The sequence below is a fragment of the Nyctereutes procyonoides genome, unplaced genomic scaffold, assembly GCF_905146905.1.
Source record: "Nyctereutes procyonoides isolate TBG_1078 unplaced genomic scaffold, NYPRO_anot_genome, whole genome shotgun sequence".
Taxonomy (NCBI): Eukaryota; Metazoa; Chordata; class Mammalia; order Carnivora; family Canidae; genus Nyctereutes; species Nyctereutes procyonoides.
Window position 1 is genome coordinate 39352778 of NW_026575136.1, and position 15836 is coordinate 39368613.

A 15836-nucleotide genomic window follows, 5' to 3' on the forward strand; every position below is an offset into this window, starting at 1 on the left:
CCGCCCGCCCGCGATGGGCGCCGGGCCTTGAGCGCCCAGTCCGCCGACCTTCCCACAGCGACCCCGCCCGGCCGCGATGGAGGCGCCGCCCGCGGGCCGCGTTCCCGCCGAGGGCGCCCCGCCGGCGGCCGTGGCCGAGGTGCGCTGCCCGGGCCCCGGGCCGCTGCGCCTGCTCGAGTGGCGGGTTGCGGCGGGCGCGGCCGTGCGCATCGGCTCGGTGTTGGCGGTGTGTGAGGCCGCCGCCTCCGCGCAGCCCGCGGGGCCCGCCCCTGCCCGCGCCGGCTCCGGGGGCTGCGTGCGCGCCGAGCGCCGGCTGAGGTCGGAGCGTGCAGGTGTGGTGCGGGAGCTGTGCGCGCAGCCGGGCCAGGTGGTGGTCCCCGGGTGAGTGGGGCTCGGGGGCGGGGGCGGGGCCCGCTGGGGAAGCCGGCCCGCAGGCGGTACGCGAGACGTCGGCCGACCTCAGTTGGCTTCCGCGGCGCCGAGATCCGCCGCCGCCCGCGGGGTCCCGCGGGAGCTTCCCCTGGGGCGTGGCGCGCGAGAGCGACCTGGCCCTGCTTCCCGCCGCCGCGGAGTCCTTCGCCCTGGCCTCCGCCCCTCCCGCCGGGCTTGCGCTGGCTGCAGCGTCTGCTTCGCCCCACGCCCCGCCAGACAGCCCTTCCCGGGCCGCCCCGACCCCAGGAGGCTTGTCCTGTGTCCGCTTCGCCCCAGCATTGTTTGCAGAGGGCACCGTGGTCGTGGGCCCTGGGGTCAGGGGCGCAGGCTGCCCAGTGAACGCAGGCTCTGTCCACTGAGCTGTGGCTGGCGTCCTCGGAAGGGAGAGGAGAGGCTGGTCGGGCCGTGCTGGGGGCACGCTGGGGCACGCTGGGGCACGCTGGGGCACGCTGGCGCCATTGCCCTGAGGTCGAGTCTTCCGACCATCCCGGGCTGGAAAAGCCACGAGCCCACGGTTGTGGTTCCAGGGAAGCCCAGTGCTGGTGTCGCTGTGTAGAAGAGTCCTGAACTGAAGGGCCCTGTCTCCAGTGACCCAGATGGGGCCAGGAGCGCCGGGACTAGTCCGAGACTGGTTGCAGCTAGTTAGTGAGAAAGTCCCCGTGCGGTGCTTTGATCACGTCCGCAGAACTGGCAAATCAGAGTGACCCTGTACGTAGCCTCACCGTCAACCACGTAACTCCTCTAAGAACAAGTTCTCTGTGCTGAGAGGTGTCTGGTTTTTTTTGTTTGTTTGTTTGTTTGTTTGTTTCCGTGTTTATGGTGTTTGAGGTTTAGGGGGTCTCCTGGAGTGCGGGTATGGGTGGATGCAGGGAAAGCACCGAGCAGCCAGGCTTGCCTGGCTGGAGCTGTCCTTGTCCCCACCACTCCGGCAGCAGCAGGATTGCTCCTGACACATCCACGGTTATCCTCAGGCTGCAAACACTTAGTTCTAGGAACTGCTTCTGGTTGTGGTTGACTATTCTGATCTGTAATAGGATTGTATGTTTTTGTATCTGTGCTCAGGTAGAGGTAGGAACCGCACCCTTGTCCTGGGACCAGGATAGGGTGGGCAGGGTGGGCAGGCACTAGGGTCCCAGGGGTGTTGACACGTCCAGCACCTTGCCTTGCTGAGCTTCCCAGCAGCATCCTCCTCCATGCTGCTCTGTCCTTGGGCCGAGTCTCATCCAGAGAGTCCTGGGGTGGGGAAGTAGACAGAACGTCTTCATAATTTCCACCCGGAAAAACAGAGTTGAAAATATTCTGGCAAGGCACAATCTGTCAAACTGAACCTGTTAACTATCACTTTATCTAATGATGTCTTTCCTTCTCACCTGTGTGCTTTCCTGTCTGTTGTCATTCAGTGGGAGATGGTGCAGTCCCCAAAGGAAGATCCATGAAATAACCTGGGAACAAGTGTGGTGGTGGGTAAGGACCAACGGGGGTAGGGGCAGGTGTGCATGGTGTCCACCCAGCTCCCTGGGCCCCGTGGTCTGTCCACAGAAGAATGTCTCCATCAGCCAGGGTCTGGGCTGAGTGCTGCCGGGCAGGGTGACGGTACCAGGCTTGCTTCATAGGCTTGAGGATGAAAGATCAGAGAAACTCCTAGGGAACACTGAGAGTCCAGCCAAGATTGTAAAGTAGAGTTAGGTTATATAGGGTTTAAAATTCTGAGTGCAGTCCACTTAGCGCCCCGAAGTGCTCATCTACAGAGGCCTTGCCTTTGGAAGTAAGGAAATTACTTTTCCATCCTGGTATTGACATCTCTGATGAGCTAGAACATTCTGTCAGTTAAATGATCTTATCCTTCCCTGTTGACATCTGCACTGTTCAAAAGATTACTCAGTTAAAAACTCTTTATGTCTAAAAGTGGGAGAATTGTCACTTTATTTAATTGAACCCACTAAACAATCTGTACTTCAGATGAATTTGTGTGGGTTTTTTTCCAGTTTTCACTTAACTACAAAACCATTGGCCTTTTAACCAACTTTATTTGATATACATGCATGATTTATTTTTATTGCAGTTCTTTGGATTTTTAGGTATCTTGTATATAATCTTTTAAATAAAGACGTTTGAAGCAAATGGGCTTTGAAGCATGATCGGTCTTAAAACTGATGGGTATGCTTTAAGAGGTTATGGCATGTGTTACCATATTTATTTCCATTTTCATGTTTAAAGTTAATTTCAAAGCATATAATATGAAATCAAATATCTGGTTACAGAGGAATGGAAATCTTTAATTTCATGTGTTTTTTTGAACTGCATGAATACTGATAGTAAAGCCAAAAATGATAACAAATAATGTAATAATATGTCAGTTATCTCAGAAAAAGTGCTTTTTTTTGGGGGGGGGGGAGTGAGAATCTAGACAAATCAGTTTCAAAGTATTTGTGTGGTATCTCAAAAATATACAATAATTTCTAAAGGTTGTAAGTAGATCGTACATACTTCTTAGCACTTTATATTTACAAAATTCCTTAGAACTTCAAGAACTTGAGCTAAATGTTGACCTATTTAGTCTTTGTATTTTGAAGAAATTTAGAAGACATTCATGGCTTTATGGTGATGCTGTGGATTATGGGTGCTGGCTTCGTCCTGTCCTCACCGGTCTCTCATGCTGGCGGTGAGTCGGCGGGGTGATGGAGTTCAGTGTGCTGTGTGCGATGGCTGGTGCGTCCGTGCCCTGCGGTGCTTTCATCTGAGTATGGTGGGGGGTTGGAGAGCGGCTACTGCTTTTTAAGGCTGGAAGCATTTAAAATTGCAGGGGTGCATCCTGGAGATGATGTTGAAATTCTGAGGCCGTGAGTCCCCTGCCTGTGTAACCCAGCAGTGCAGGGGAGCCTTGGTGCCCCTTGCTTTTGAGACTTGGTAGGAAAATAGAGTTTTGTCAGAGAAGTCTTAGTAGGCCACACTGGCCATACATCCAGTTTTAAGAGAATTCTGTAAAGAATTGCTTTGTGGAATCTCAGTAGCTAAGTCTGGAGATTTTTTTCTGACACTGGGAATGGGTGTTGCCCACTGTTTTTAATTTAGTTTCTTCCGATGCTTTGGTTTTGTCTCTTACAAGCACACTCAATCACCAGGCCAGGGGTGGCCGACATCGTCTGAAGTGCCCTGTTCTGGCTCTGAATGTGGCAGGCTGGGATGGCTGCTGGATGGCTGGGATGGTGCTTCAGTCACCACCGCTGCCCTGTGGCCTGTCGCTGGCCCATCACTCGGTCAGAGCAAGTGTACGTTTTCCCTTTTTTGTGAACATAATTCCAGGCCTAGAGAAAAGTTGCAGGAGTAGTACCAAGAGTCCTCATATAAGGGTCACACAGATTTCCTGAAGGTCAGCACATTGCCTTATCTGCTTTACTCTTCTTCCCCCTCACATATGGTATTTTCCTTACCAGGGTTGAGGAGTAAGCTGCAGATGTGATGTATTTTATCCCTAAAGCTTTCAGTTTCCTAAAAAATATTCTCTTAACCTAACCATCACCTGATGATCAGAATCTGAAATAACGTCCATGCAGGGCTATTTTCTGCTCGTTAGATTTCCCCCAATGGGCCACTCTTGTCCGAGGAAGCACAGGAAACCCCAGATGTGGGTTAGGGACATCGTCAGAGCTCCTGGGTCTCTAGCGTCAGGTGGTCCCTCCTCTTCAATCTCATCATCAGCTGGTGGCTCTGCAGACTGGCTGGCCACCCACCCACGTCGTGCTGTGCGCTGAGGCAGGACTTGCTGGGGCCGTGTGTGTCCTGAGTGGGCCACTCAGGCAGCAGGTGTCCCCAGTTTGTCTTGTTCTGCTTTGTCAAGGTGGTGGCTGTCGTGAAAAGGTACTAATTTTCCTGTTGTTATTGTGGAGTATCTTGTGAGGGGTACTTTCTTCCTCAGTAAATATCTTTAATTCTCTCATTCAATGGCATCTTGATGATTCTTGTCTGAATCTCCTGTATTTTAATCAGGATCATCCAGGGGTGACTTTCTCCAGTCTGTCACTGCTTTTCCATTTCTGGGTTGGCTTTCTGCTGTAAGAACAATGAATTGAACCATGTGGACTCTTGGGGTCCTGTTGTTTGTACTGTTGTTTGTCCTTATGCTCCCGATGTCCCAGGTTTGGCCTGGAACTGACCCCGCAGGCAAGACCCCACCAGTCTGAGATCGTGGCCGTGTTTTCCAACATGAATGGTATTGGGCTCACCACCAATACCTGCTCCTCAGCTCTGGAATCCTCCATTTCTCCAAGAAGTCCTGCTTCCTTCTCATAGAGAAGGCCCTTGAGGAAACAAATCTGGATGCACGAAATACATTTTCCCCAGTGCCCTCATACTGAGCTGTGTGTGTAGAGTGGGAGGACGTCCTTGAGCTCTCCTAACCCACCAGGAGGAGGGAGGGGTCTGACCCGACATTTAGCAGCGCAGAATGCAGGGCACCCGGCTTCCTGAGGCTCTGCTGTGCCTGGTACACCCGTGCCCTCTGGCCTTCCCGTCACAGCAGACACAAGCTGATGCGCACAAAAGATTCGAGAGAGCTTGGGATTTGTGTATTTAGGGGAAAATAACTTTTTCAGAAATTGCATTTCATGATTTTTCTGTCGGTTTTTTTCAAGGACAAACCAGGAAAGTTAACATTTATTGGTGACTGACTTGAAGTTCTGGGGCTGGCTCCTGGGCCAAAGTGTTTTCTCTAGAGTGCCACTCCCTCACGGGGTCGCAGTAGTGGCTGTTTGTGGGGTGGAGGGGCAGAAACACTAGAATCACTCCCTGCCTTTCATCCTTGTCTTGTGTCAGTATCTGCAGAGTTGAAATCATCTTATGCTGAAAAAGGACATTACTATTATTTTTTTAAAATACTCATTCCCTGGGATGCCCAGGTGGCTCCGTGGTTGAACACCTGCCTTTGGCTCAGGGCATGATCCCGGGGTCCTGGGATCGAGTCCCGCAATCCAGCTCTCTGAGGAGAGCCTGGCAGGTGTGGCCTTAACCCTGATGGATCCAGTTCTGATATGATGCTGTTTGGCTTGGGGGCCACTTTGCTAGATGTAGCATGTTGCATCTTCTGACTTGGGTACTCTGAGGAAGTTGCCTGCATTTTGTCTTGCATCGGACGACTTGCTTGCCACCTCCTGTCTCCCTACAGCCTTCCTGGTGGGCTCCCCCACCTGGACCCGGCTCACCACCACATCCATGAACTGCGACAAGCACTGCCAGGGTGAATTCAACTGGAGACCTTGTGTTTAAATTAAGCAAATACAAAAATCCTCTTAATGTTCATAAATACGGAGTTTTGGACTCTTAACACTACAGTTGACTCATATGTCAAGGAGAGTAGACATCAGAATTTTGAAATGAAGGCTTTTTATAAGGGATTACATTCATTTGTGAGTTATCTGCATCTCTTACACGAGTCATATGGTGATGACACGCATGTGGTGTCACCATGGAGGGGTTCCTAGTAGAAGCTCACTTCATGTGCTAGTCATTGCTCAACATGAAATATTCCTTCAGATCTTTGGGTGATTGGACTTGACCCGAGTATCTCTTGAGAGTGGGGGCCTCCATGCACCTGTCTCCCGGCCGCCCTCTGACTGTTCTCCTCCTGGGGATGGAACTCTGCATTGTCCAGGACAGGCTTACAGGATGACACCCCCAATCTGTTTGTCATCTGAACAAGACAGGCAGAATCCTTTGACCCTGGCATGGAAAGTTACGGGACCTTTAATGTGACCCGTACGTGAAGGACTTTTTAGTGAAAGGTGCATATTCAGGCCACTTGCAGGGGCACCTGGAGTGGTTAGCACATGTGCCCCCACCTTGTATTCCTGCCTGACTACCCGCCTCTCTGGTTGCCTACTGGCGGCAGACTCTGCCTGGGACTCAGAAACTGGGCCAGTGCCTCCCCACTCTGTCAAGGAAGGATGCTGTGTCTGCTGGATCTTCAAGGTACAGCAGTGGAGGGTATGCTGTGTGTCACCCAGAGCAGTGGGAGCTGAGGGAACTTTGGGAGGAGGTGCAGCTCTGGGTTTGGGTCCAGACAGAAGGATGAGGCGGAGGTGGTTGAGTAGCAGGCTGGTCTGAGCAGAGGAAGCCCCTGTGTTGAGGGGAGAATTCAGCAGCACTTGGGAGCACTTGGCCAAGCCTGTGGGTCCCAGCGGCCGTGGAGTGGCACAGGGAGGAGCCAGGTCTGCAGGGTGACAAGAAGGCAGGCTGGCATGCCACCAGCTGTCAGGCTGTCTTAGCCCAGGTTGCCCTGCGTGGGTGACCCCACAGCGCTCTGCTGAGTGGATGGTGCTGAGGACGCAGCACTGAGCTGCAGCACCGTGCCCAGGGTGCCCCCTGTGCCTCGCTGTGCTGCGCTGCCACGTGGCCCTTGGAACGGTCACCAATAGCTCTTCATCACCAAGCGTGTTGGCGTTGGCCTCGTTGGCTGGTCATCGGCCGATGTAGATGTGCATTTTAAGTTCATAGTTGAGTGAGTTTTGACATGTGTGCCTGAAAACCACCACCCTGCCTGGGGTTGAATCCACTCTGGATTCTCCTGGGAGCACTTACACTGACATTCCTTTTCTTTCTCAAAATGTTTGTTCCCTGGCAATCTGTTGTCCTGACTCCCAGCCTTTGTGAGCAGTGTTTTTTATTTCTGTTTTTAGTTGATGTTCTTTTTCCTGCCTATCTCTTCACTGTTGGGGTTCCCCGCAGGCCTGCCATCTGTTTCTATGAGGTGGTTACATCCTGGCCTGGGACCCACAGCCCATCACACCTGTACTCCCGCCCTGGCCATGTCCAGGCATGCATGGTGGCTGGTGGTGCCTCTACTGCCCTTGCTCTGTCTTCCCGGCCGACTCACTGGTCCTTTTTGTCCCTGGTCCCTGGCAGGTTTCTTCCAGAAACATCCCAGAGTGTCCACCACAGCCCCGTGTCTCTGGGTTCACACTTCTCCCCGCATTTCCTGCCTGTGCTGCTGAATATAGAGCTTGTCTGGTCAGCCCGCTCCTAGCACCCTTGCAACACCACCTGCGGGTTCTTGGTGCTACATTCAGGGTTCCCAACTGTTAACCTCATAGCTGCTGCTTTCACCTTGCTCTTCACTTGGGACATCTGAAGCTTGCTGCCCCTCACCTGTGCAGCTTGGTCTCACCTGCCCTACCCTTGGCCTGCTTCCTGTCACCTTGTGGGGGGCCGTCCCAGAAGATTCCTTCTGCTAAAGGACATTAATCCTCTAGAATTAGGATTCACACCCACCCACTTGAGGTTCCCCTTGAATCATGGTGACTTGGGTAAGACCAAGATTTCTCAAGGACCCAGAACATCTGATAAATTGGACTTGATCAAAATTTAAAATCTTATTTTCAAAAAACACTTAAGAAAATGAAAAAGCTGACTACAGAATGGAAACACCTACCTCACAAAGCATTTCAAGGTATTATTGGTTGAGCTAGAGACACCAAACGCGTCTTCAGGTTAATGTTTCAGGAGAGATTGGTTAAATCCTCCTGGTCAGGTGTTGACATTCCTGAAAACATATTCCCCAGCTCATAAGTTTTACTATAGAAATGAGTAAAGTGGGATGACTGGGTGGCTCAGTGGTTGAGTGCCTCCCTTCAGCCCAGGGCATGATCCCGGGGTCCTGGGATGGAGTCCCGTGTCGGGCCCCTGCATGAAGCCTGCTTCTCCCTCTGTCTATGTCTCTGCCTCTTTCTGTGTTTCTCATGAATAAATAAAGTCTAAAAAAATAAATAAATAAATAAAGACACAAAGTGACACAGAATTTTAAACCCTGAAGACTGGTAAAAGAAGACTCAGCATTCCAGGGGGCAAACAGCAGACTTTTGCCAGGTTCCAGAAGGCCTGACAAACCCTTCAGTAAACCCATTAGCCAACAATTGATACACACTTTTGACTTTTGGGAAAGTGCAGGGTCAGTCCTCTTGCCAGCTCTGCTCAGATCCTGTCAGTTGCCTTCCTGGCATGTTGCTTCTCCTCCCGCATGCAGGAGAGCAGGACAGGACAGGCAAGGGTGGGGCCCCAGCAGGATGCAGTCTAATTGCAGGTTGCTGGCAAGGTGGGCTGCTCTGTGGGCAGCTCCACAGGAGAGTGTGACCCTCATGTGGCCGGAGCCCGGCCAGGTGTCCGAGCGAGGGCTGATTTGGAGGTACCTGCCATAACGGCCATGAATGCAAGAGTCCTGGACCCTGGCTGCCACTTGATGTGGGTGGTGTGGGGTCAGAAGAGAGGGTGAAGGGGCTGTCATGCAAGGATGTGTGTGGGGATGGGTATGGTTGGGTGAGGTGCTGCAGAGCCAGCCAAGTGCAGAAAGCCAACCGGGCCGTGGTCTCAAAGCCAGACCCAAGTGCCAGCTCCATCAGCAGCAGCACAGAACCTGGTGGTGGAGGGTTGACGAGATGCAGGGTGCCCAGAGTGGAGGGACAGTAAGCTGGGGTGGCAGGGGAGATGATGGGGACTACCCTTTGGCACACAGATCCTCCGTTTCAGGCGGGCAGGAACTTGGGCCATGAGGACGTCTTTGACCGGGCTCCACACAGATGGGGAAGCTTTGTGTGGAGCGGTGTGGTCCCCTGCAGGACTTGGTTGAAGATGGGAACATGGGGCAGATTTTAGGTAGAGGTTTATTTTATTTTTTTTTTTAATTTTTTTATTTATTTATGACAGTCACAGAGAGAGATAGAGAGGCGCAGAGACACAGGCAGAGGGAGAAGCAGGCTCCATGCACCGGGAGCCCGATGTGGGACTCGATCCTGGGTCTCCAGGACCGCGCCCTGGGCCAAAGGCAGGCGCCAAACCGCTGCGCCACCCAGGGATCCCTAGGTAGAGGTTTAAATGGTGCTGAAGCTGAGCAAGCACACCCAGGAAGGGGCTAGCTAGAGTGGCAGAGCACATCCCTAAAGAGCGCCAGCACCTGCCACCTACCAGCACTGTGGTTTGGGGTCAAGCATGGGCTGTGAACACAGGGTAGCAAGTCTGGGCCCAGCCATTGGAGTACTGAATGCCTGGTTGTGAGTGTCCAAGATGGGAAGGGAGTAAAGGGGCCCTTGGTAGGGGGTACCCATTTGGTACCTCTGTTAGCCCATGGAAGTCCTTTGTGGTCCAGAGCTCTGAGGCAGTGTGGTTGAGGAAGGAAAAGTGTGTGGCCATCCACTCTCTGCGTGGCACTCAGTGGTCAGCCAACTCTCGGGCCTCAGGGTGTCCGTGTGCTCTGTGGCTTTTGTGAGGATGCACCCAGCAAGGTCCTACTTCGCAGACACTGGCCTGACGAGTGCTCTCGGGCCCAGGTCTAGATGAGGCTCAGTGGGATCCGCAGACCCCCATGGCACGGAGCTACAGGGCCCTGGAACTCTGACCACTCAGCCTTTAGTTTTGTATGCCACTTGCCCTACTTGGGACCAGGGTTTGATACAAGATACAAAGGAAATTGCCGTTTCTGTGTTGGTAAAAACCAGAAATATAATTATAGTTCTATCAGAAAAATGTCTGTGACTCATAGCTTCTCTGTGGACTGGGGACGCTACATGGGAGACAACATTCATCAGTTTTATCCCAGGTTGCTCCTTGCTGTATTAACAGCAGCTTCTGTGTTTATAATTTATCGGAAGTGTTAGAGTGGGGCTCGTGAGCATCCCAAGTACCCTCTCCTGCCAGGACGTCCCTGGTTCCTCCAGCTGCAGCATACGTGGTTCTGTTGTGTTTGCATGAGAGAGATGCGTGGGTGAGAAGCCCCTCTGCTTCACAGCCAGGGGCAGGGCCCTGCTGGGCAGTGCCACCTGCCGGGAGGGAGCTAGAAGTCACTGGGAGAACCAGCGTGGGACCTGGAGGTCTATATGCCCCCTGGGGTTATGTGGAATCCAGGGATTGTACTTCTCTCCTTCCCTAATGTGGGACCATTTTCATCTCTATTCTAGGGCGGTTCTGGTACGGTTGGAAGGATGTAGCCACCCCGTTGTCATGAAAGGCCTGTGTGCTGAGTGCGGCCAGGACCTAACCCAGTAAGTACTGGCCCCTCGGGCTGGGGGGCGGGGCCTCTGGGCATTTGAGATGGGGTGACCTACGGGTTCCAGGAGCCTCCACCTCTGATGGCACCCTCCTTATCTGGCGACTTAGGTCCATCTCCCAGGGAGGTGTTCTTTCTGGTTTTGTTTCCATAAGTTCCGAAGGCACTGGAGAGGTCTGATACTCACCCCCGTGTGGTCAGTTTGCTCTCCTTTTAGCCAGGCAAACGGCGCATCTGTGATCAGCCTACGCCTCACTGCTCCCGGGTCCCCTTCAGGTCCCCCCACCTCGTTCCTGGGCTCCTTTTCCACCTGTGGCAGGCGGTCACCCTCGGTAGACTTGCTGAGCAGCATGGACTGTCCTGTTTCGGGGGCTTTCATGTTTTGGGGCCTCTGTTTCAGTGCGGCCATCACAGTTCATTTCCAGGAGATGTCTGTGAGAACTTTCCCATCTGTTCTCAGACGTCAGCCGTTTCAGCAGCTGTGGGCAGAATGAAACTGCACTGTGCTGGCCGTGAACTTCCCCTGCGTGTCAATTAAAATCGTGCCCTCGACGTCCTGTGTGCGTTCTGGGTATAGTTCTTCAGTGTGTTCATCTCCGTGTGCCTTCTCATGCCCGCAGGCTGCAGAGTAAGAACGGGCAGCAGCAGGTCCCTCTGTCCACAGCCACTGTGTCCATGGTGCACAGCGTCCCGGAGCTGATGGTGAGCTCTGAGGTAAGTCCTGCCTCTGGCAGAGGCTAAGTGTCAGAACATTTCCTGCGAACAGCAAGGAGCATCCGTGGGCCTCTCACTACACAGAGGCTGGCTGAGGAAGGTACCAGGTCTGTCGCTGTGATGGTTTCTGGGATAGCCACTGCTGAGACAGGTGGTCTGTGTGCACTGGGTGGCCCACCTGCAGTTTCTATTTTTGCCAAAGGGTTCTGCCCACTAGGGAGGTGCCGGCCCCAAGGGGTGTTGTGCAGAACAGGAGGCTGATGGACGGGAAGGCATTGTGCATGCTGCCGTGTGAAGAAGAGTGTTAGGGTGGGGGGCAGGCAGTAGCAGGTGGTGAGAAGTACTTGCAGCAGGCAGTGCTGGCGGAGTGGACGTGGTGTAGAAGGAAAAGACATGCACTGTGCGTGTCCTCATGGAAAGGCTTGGCAGGGCAGTACTTCTCTGGGGTGGGGCAGGTGTATGTACCTGGAACCCTGTTTACTTCTCCCCCGTGTCCAGGGTCTCGTGGGCAGTGCTGGTCAGAGGCTTCCTGACACCTTGTATTCAGGGGCCGGGTGAGGGAGGGGTGTGAGGACGGAGCTTCTCCTGTGATGGGGAGGCAGGGCAAGCACCTGTTATTGTAAGTAGGTGAGACAGTTTCAGCGTTAGTTTTACCAGATTTGTGCTCTTGAATGATACATACCGGCTCTATTTTTTGTGGGAAAGACATGTCAGATACAGGATTCTGGCTTTCCTGAATTTTAAGCCAAATGTAAGTATTTAAGAGTGTATGGGGGGATCCCTGGGTGGCTGATCGGTTTAGCGCCTGCCTTTGGCCCAGGGTGCGATCCTGGAGTCCCGGGATCGAGTCCTGCATCGGGCTTCCTGCATCCGAGGGAGCCTGCTTCTCCCTCCTCCTGTGTCTCTGCCTCTCTCTCTCTCTCTCTCTCTCTCTCTCTCTCTCTGTCTATCATAAATCTTTTTAAAATTTTTTAAAAATTAAAAATTTAAAAAAAGCGTGTGAGTGAGTGAGACAGACAGAACTGGGAAGTCAGATAAAAAGAGAAGAAAGTGTCCCCCATTGTTGCTGCCATGACAGATTATCGCTGGCCTGTGTGCACAACCCTTCCAGGGCTGGACGTCGCAGTCCTATGGCTGGCTGATCAGGACCAGGGGTTTGTCTATAAAAACAGGAACTGAGCCAAGGAGGCATAAGCAATGCGCAGGCCAAGGCCCCTTCCCGGAGGAGGCTCCGTGCTGGCCCCGTGCTGGCCCCAGACGCCACTGCGTGCCCGCCATCTCCAGGACCCCCCCTGGGTCTGTCCCATGGGGGGTGGTGCCTTCAAGCATGGTGAGAGGTGTGCCACACCCCTGCCACCTGCCTGTTGCTCCTCAGTTGGCTGCCCTCCTCCCTCCATTTTACAGCTCGTGGCATCCCATCAAACCTTTATGGACACAGCTTTCTTTTCATCTCCTTTTTCATGAGTTAACATGTTACATTATAGAATTAGGTCACAAATCATGTCTTCAGTAGTTGGGACCAAACAGAAGCAGCTTGGGCAGCCACGGAGCAGGCCGTGTGGCTCCCTGTGCAGTGTGAGCGCGGTGGGGCTGCTGGCGTGGTCCAGAGGGCAGCGGCCAACACCTCAACTGCGTTTGTTTGACTAACAAAATTGGATTTGGTTTTGGGTGCAGATATACTCACGTCAGAATCTTCCTTTTTATTTTAACTTCAGCAAGCTGAGCAGCTGGGAAGGGAAGACCAGCAGCGTCTACATCGAAACAGAAAGCTGGTGCTCATGGTGGACTTGGACCAGACGCTGATCCACACGACCGAGCAGCACTGCCAGCAGATGTCGAACAAAGTGAGTGCTTCCTGGGCCGGGCTGGTGAGGAGGGGCCGGAGCCCAAGGCCCATGTGTCTGGGGTGGTTTCCCCAAGCTGGGTCTCACTGGGAGGCATCAAAGCATGCTCCCGCCTCCTGGCTCCCTTTGGGGTTCGGGACCTGGAAGCCTTGAGGCCCAGCGGCAGGCAGTGGTGTTGGCAGCCAAGGAGACACAGTCTGGGTGGGGACAAGGAGCTGGTGTTAGGAACCTCTAGGAATCTCTGAAGCATTGAGGGTAGGGGTACAGGTGGGTCCTGGATCTGGACTCAAGAGATGGCAAATAAAGGCTGGGGTTCCCCAGGGAAATGAAGTTTTCAGAGAAAAGTAAAGGGTTGAGAATGGACCCTTATCTCAGTTAAAACTGTTGCCACGTCCCACCTCTTTGTGTGACATGGACCCTGAGAAGCCAGATTTCTTCAGGCACCTTCAGGAGGCATGTAATAGTGCCCAGTGACACATGGCTCTCTGAAGGCTGGACTGGCCGATCCTGTCATTGACTAATGAGGCCTTGCCAACACGGGAGCCCTCAGTTTGTAGAATTCTTCGCTGTTGGGCCATCGATGCGTAGACTGTGTCAGAGGTCAGGTCGTCAGCATCTGCGGTTAGCGGTTCCTAACTATGGCAGAGCCTGTAGGAAGGCCTCTGAGGAGAGTGCCAAGGCCAGGCCCATGGCTGGGGACATAGGAACAGGAGAGGTTTGGGCCCAGCATCTGGTGGAAGCGGTGTGTCTCAGGGTTGTGTTACTAACATGGCCTGCAGGAAGTTTGGCTTCGTAAAGAGCCTCGGCAGTGCAGCATCCATGTGGACCCTCTCCCTCAGTCCCGCAGGCACTGGGGGTCTCCTCCCTCACCGCACACTGCAGGCGGCAGGGGCTCCTCTCAGAGCTGCAGTGTGCCATGGATTCATTCTCGCAGAGGTTTAGTCCTGTCTCCCTAAAAGCTGTGTGCGCTGTTGGTCATATCGGGAGATCATTCATGTGTGGGAGCGACATGAGGTCGTTTCATTCCTAACAGCTGTTCTGCTTCCTGAGTGAGAGTCAGGGGGACTCTGTGTAAAGAGATACTTGCCGCACGTATGTGGCCGTGTGTCTATTTCACAACTGGCTGGGGTTTTTGTTGTGCCTTTGAAGTTGGCACTTTTAATTAGTTTCATAAACGTTTGGACTGGTTGTGACGTGCCTGTTTCCTCAGCTTGTGTGATCTACAAGCTGAAGACCCCCGCCCCTGCCTGTGTGGACAGGCCTCAGCTTCAGCTGGCCATGGTGGGTTCCATTCTCCCCTCTGCTCACGGCTCACCCGCAGGCCTGGCTCCCATTGGGCTCCCACTGGCACTCAGGTGCTCACCCACCTGCCAGTGACATCTAGACAGATGCATTTAACTCCCAACTTTAGAGATCCAGACTTGTGTTTGTAAGGATGTTTCTGTTGCACCTGTGGAATAGGGGAATGTGATTCTAGAATTCTACACTAACAGATGTTTTAACATCTGCTGCCAGGTTTGACTAGAGTAGGGCTATTAAAAAGTTAATTAGGACCAAGGTCACTTACTTTATTTTTTTTTAGTTGAGTGTTTTTACCAAGGAAATTAACATTAAACAGGATTAAGAAGATCAAAGTTTAGCCTCCTTAGGAAAGTAAACTAATTCACGTATTAATCGCATCTAAGCAGGTTGGTATTACTAATGTTCCGTGTCTACTGTGGGGCTTTGGAATACTACGTCAGCTTTGGTGCAGTGTTTGTAAGTTGACCTGCATCTTGAAACAGTGATCTAGACTAAGTTGCGTGGTTTGTCCTTTCAGTGGGTCTCACCTGCTGTGGCTCTGCTACTCCACAGGGGTTAGTGTTTGAGGAACCAGAGACACGCATGTCTTCACTCAGGGACACTTGCTTTATCCCTTATCAGAAAAAGGCCACAGACAAAAGAGCACAAAGATCTGGTGACATTGCTGCAGCCTGTGATAATGGGGTCCCTTAGTTGTCCTGAACCACCTAAGGTGGTACAGTCCTCGTAGGTGGTTTCTGGGCTGTTGGTTATGTGAAAGTCCCATGGGTGGGTGGCCGCCCTGACGGTAGTTACCGTGGGGGGCACTGTCAGGAGGGGTCTTGTGGGGGGCTCCGGCCTTCTCACCAGACGTGTGTGTCCTTCCAGGGCATCTTCCACTTCCAGCTGGGCCGGGGCGAGCCAATGCTGCACACCCGCGTGCGTCCCCACTGCAGGGAGTTCCTGGAGAAGATTGCCAGGCTGTACGAGCTTCATGTCTTCACCTTTGGGAGCCGGCTGTATGCCCACACCATTGCAGGTGGGTGGTCTGGTCCTAAGTCACCCATCCTCAGTCGTGAGTTAACTGCACGTTGTCCATATGGGTTTGGGTTATTTCTTTCTTTTGGTGACACCCTTAAAGATGGAGGAGAAAATCCAGCTCTGCCAAAGTTGACTCTGTCTCAGAGCGAGCTATTGCTTCCCCAGATGGGTGGGCCGCTTGGGCTGTGGTGAGGAGCACACTGCAAGCCCGTTTGAAAGTTGCTCAGGACTGCAAGTAGGCAGAAGAGTAGAAAGTGGCTCTCTGAGCTTAAAGTTTTTTTATTAATTCGTTTGGAAGTGCCCCTGGAGCCACATTGCTAGTGTCCGTCCTTAACCCCTCAAGTGCAGGCAGCACACATCTCGTTTGTGAGCGAATAATGTGATGGCTTTGGGCTGGCCACACTGGTGTGGCGTGTGTGCACAGGCCTTCCTGGGCCACAAGGCATTGCACACCGGCAGCGGCTCCACCCAGGGACCGCTGGGCTCTGGTCCACTCT

At 53.1% G+C, this 15836-nt stretch overlaps 1 protein-coding gene across 6 annotated transcripts in view; it reads left to right on the forward strand.

Annotated features, from left to right (window-relative positions):
* The window catches only part of CTDP1 (CTD phosphatase subunit 1), a 53065-nt gene continuing 37229 nt past the window's right edge, over positions 1–15836 (forward strand). The window contains exons 1-5 of one of the 6 annotated variants that reach the window (XM_055303272.1): positions 1–139; positions 10371–10454; positions 11080–11173; positions 12889–13017; positions 15187–15337. In XM_055303272.1, coding sequence (XP_055159247.1) covers positions 10414–10454; positions 11080–11173; positions 12889–13017; positions 15187–15337 — 415 coding nt within the window. In that variant the 5' untranslated portion in view covers positions 1–139; positions 10371–10413. Of the gene's footprint in view, positions 382–890; positions 1141–1559; positions 3095–3593; positions 3702–10082; positions 10178–10370; positions 10455–11079; positions 11174–12888; positions 13018–15186; positions 15338–15836 lie in introns of those variants that run through there. The other 5 variants (XM_055303273.1, XM_055303277.1, XM_055303276.1 and 2 more) reach the window with 5 other exon arrangements.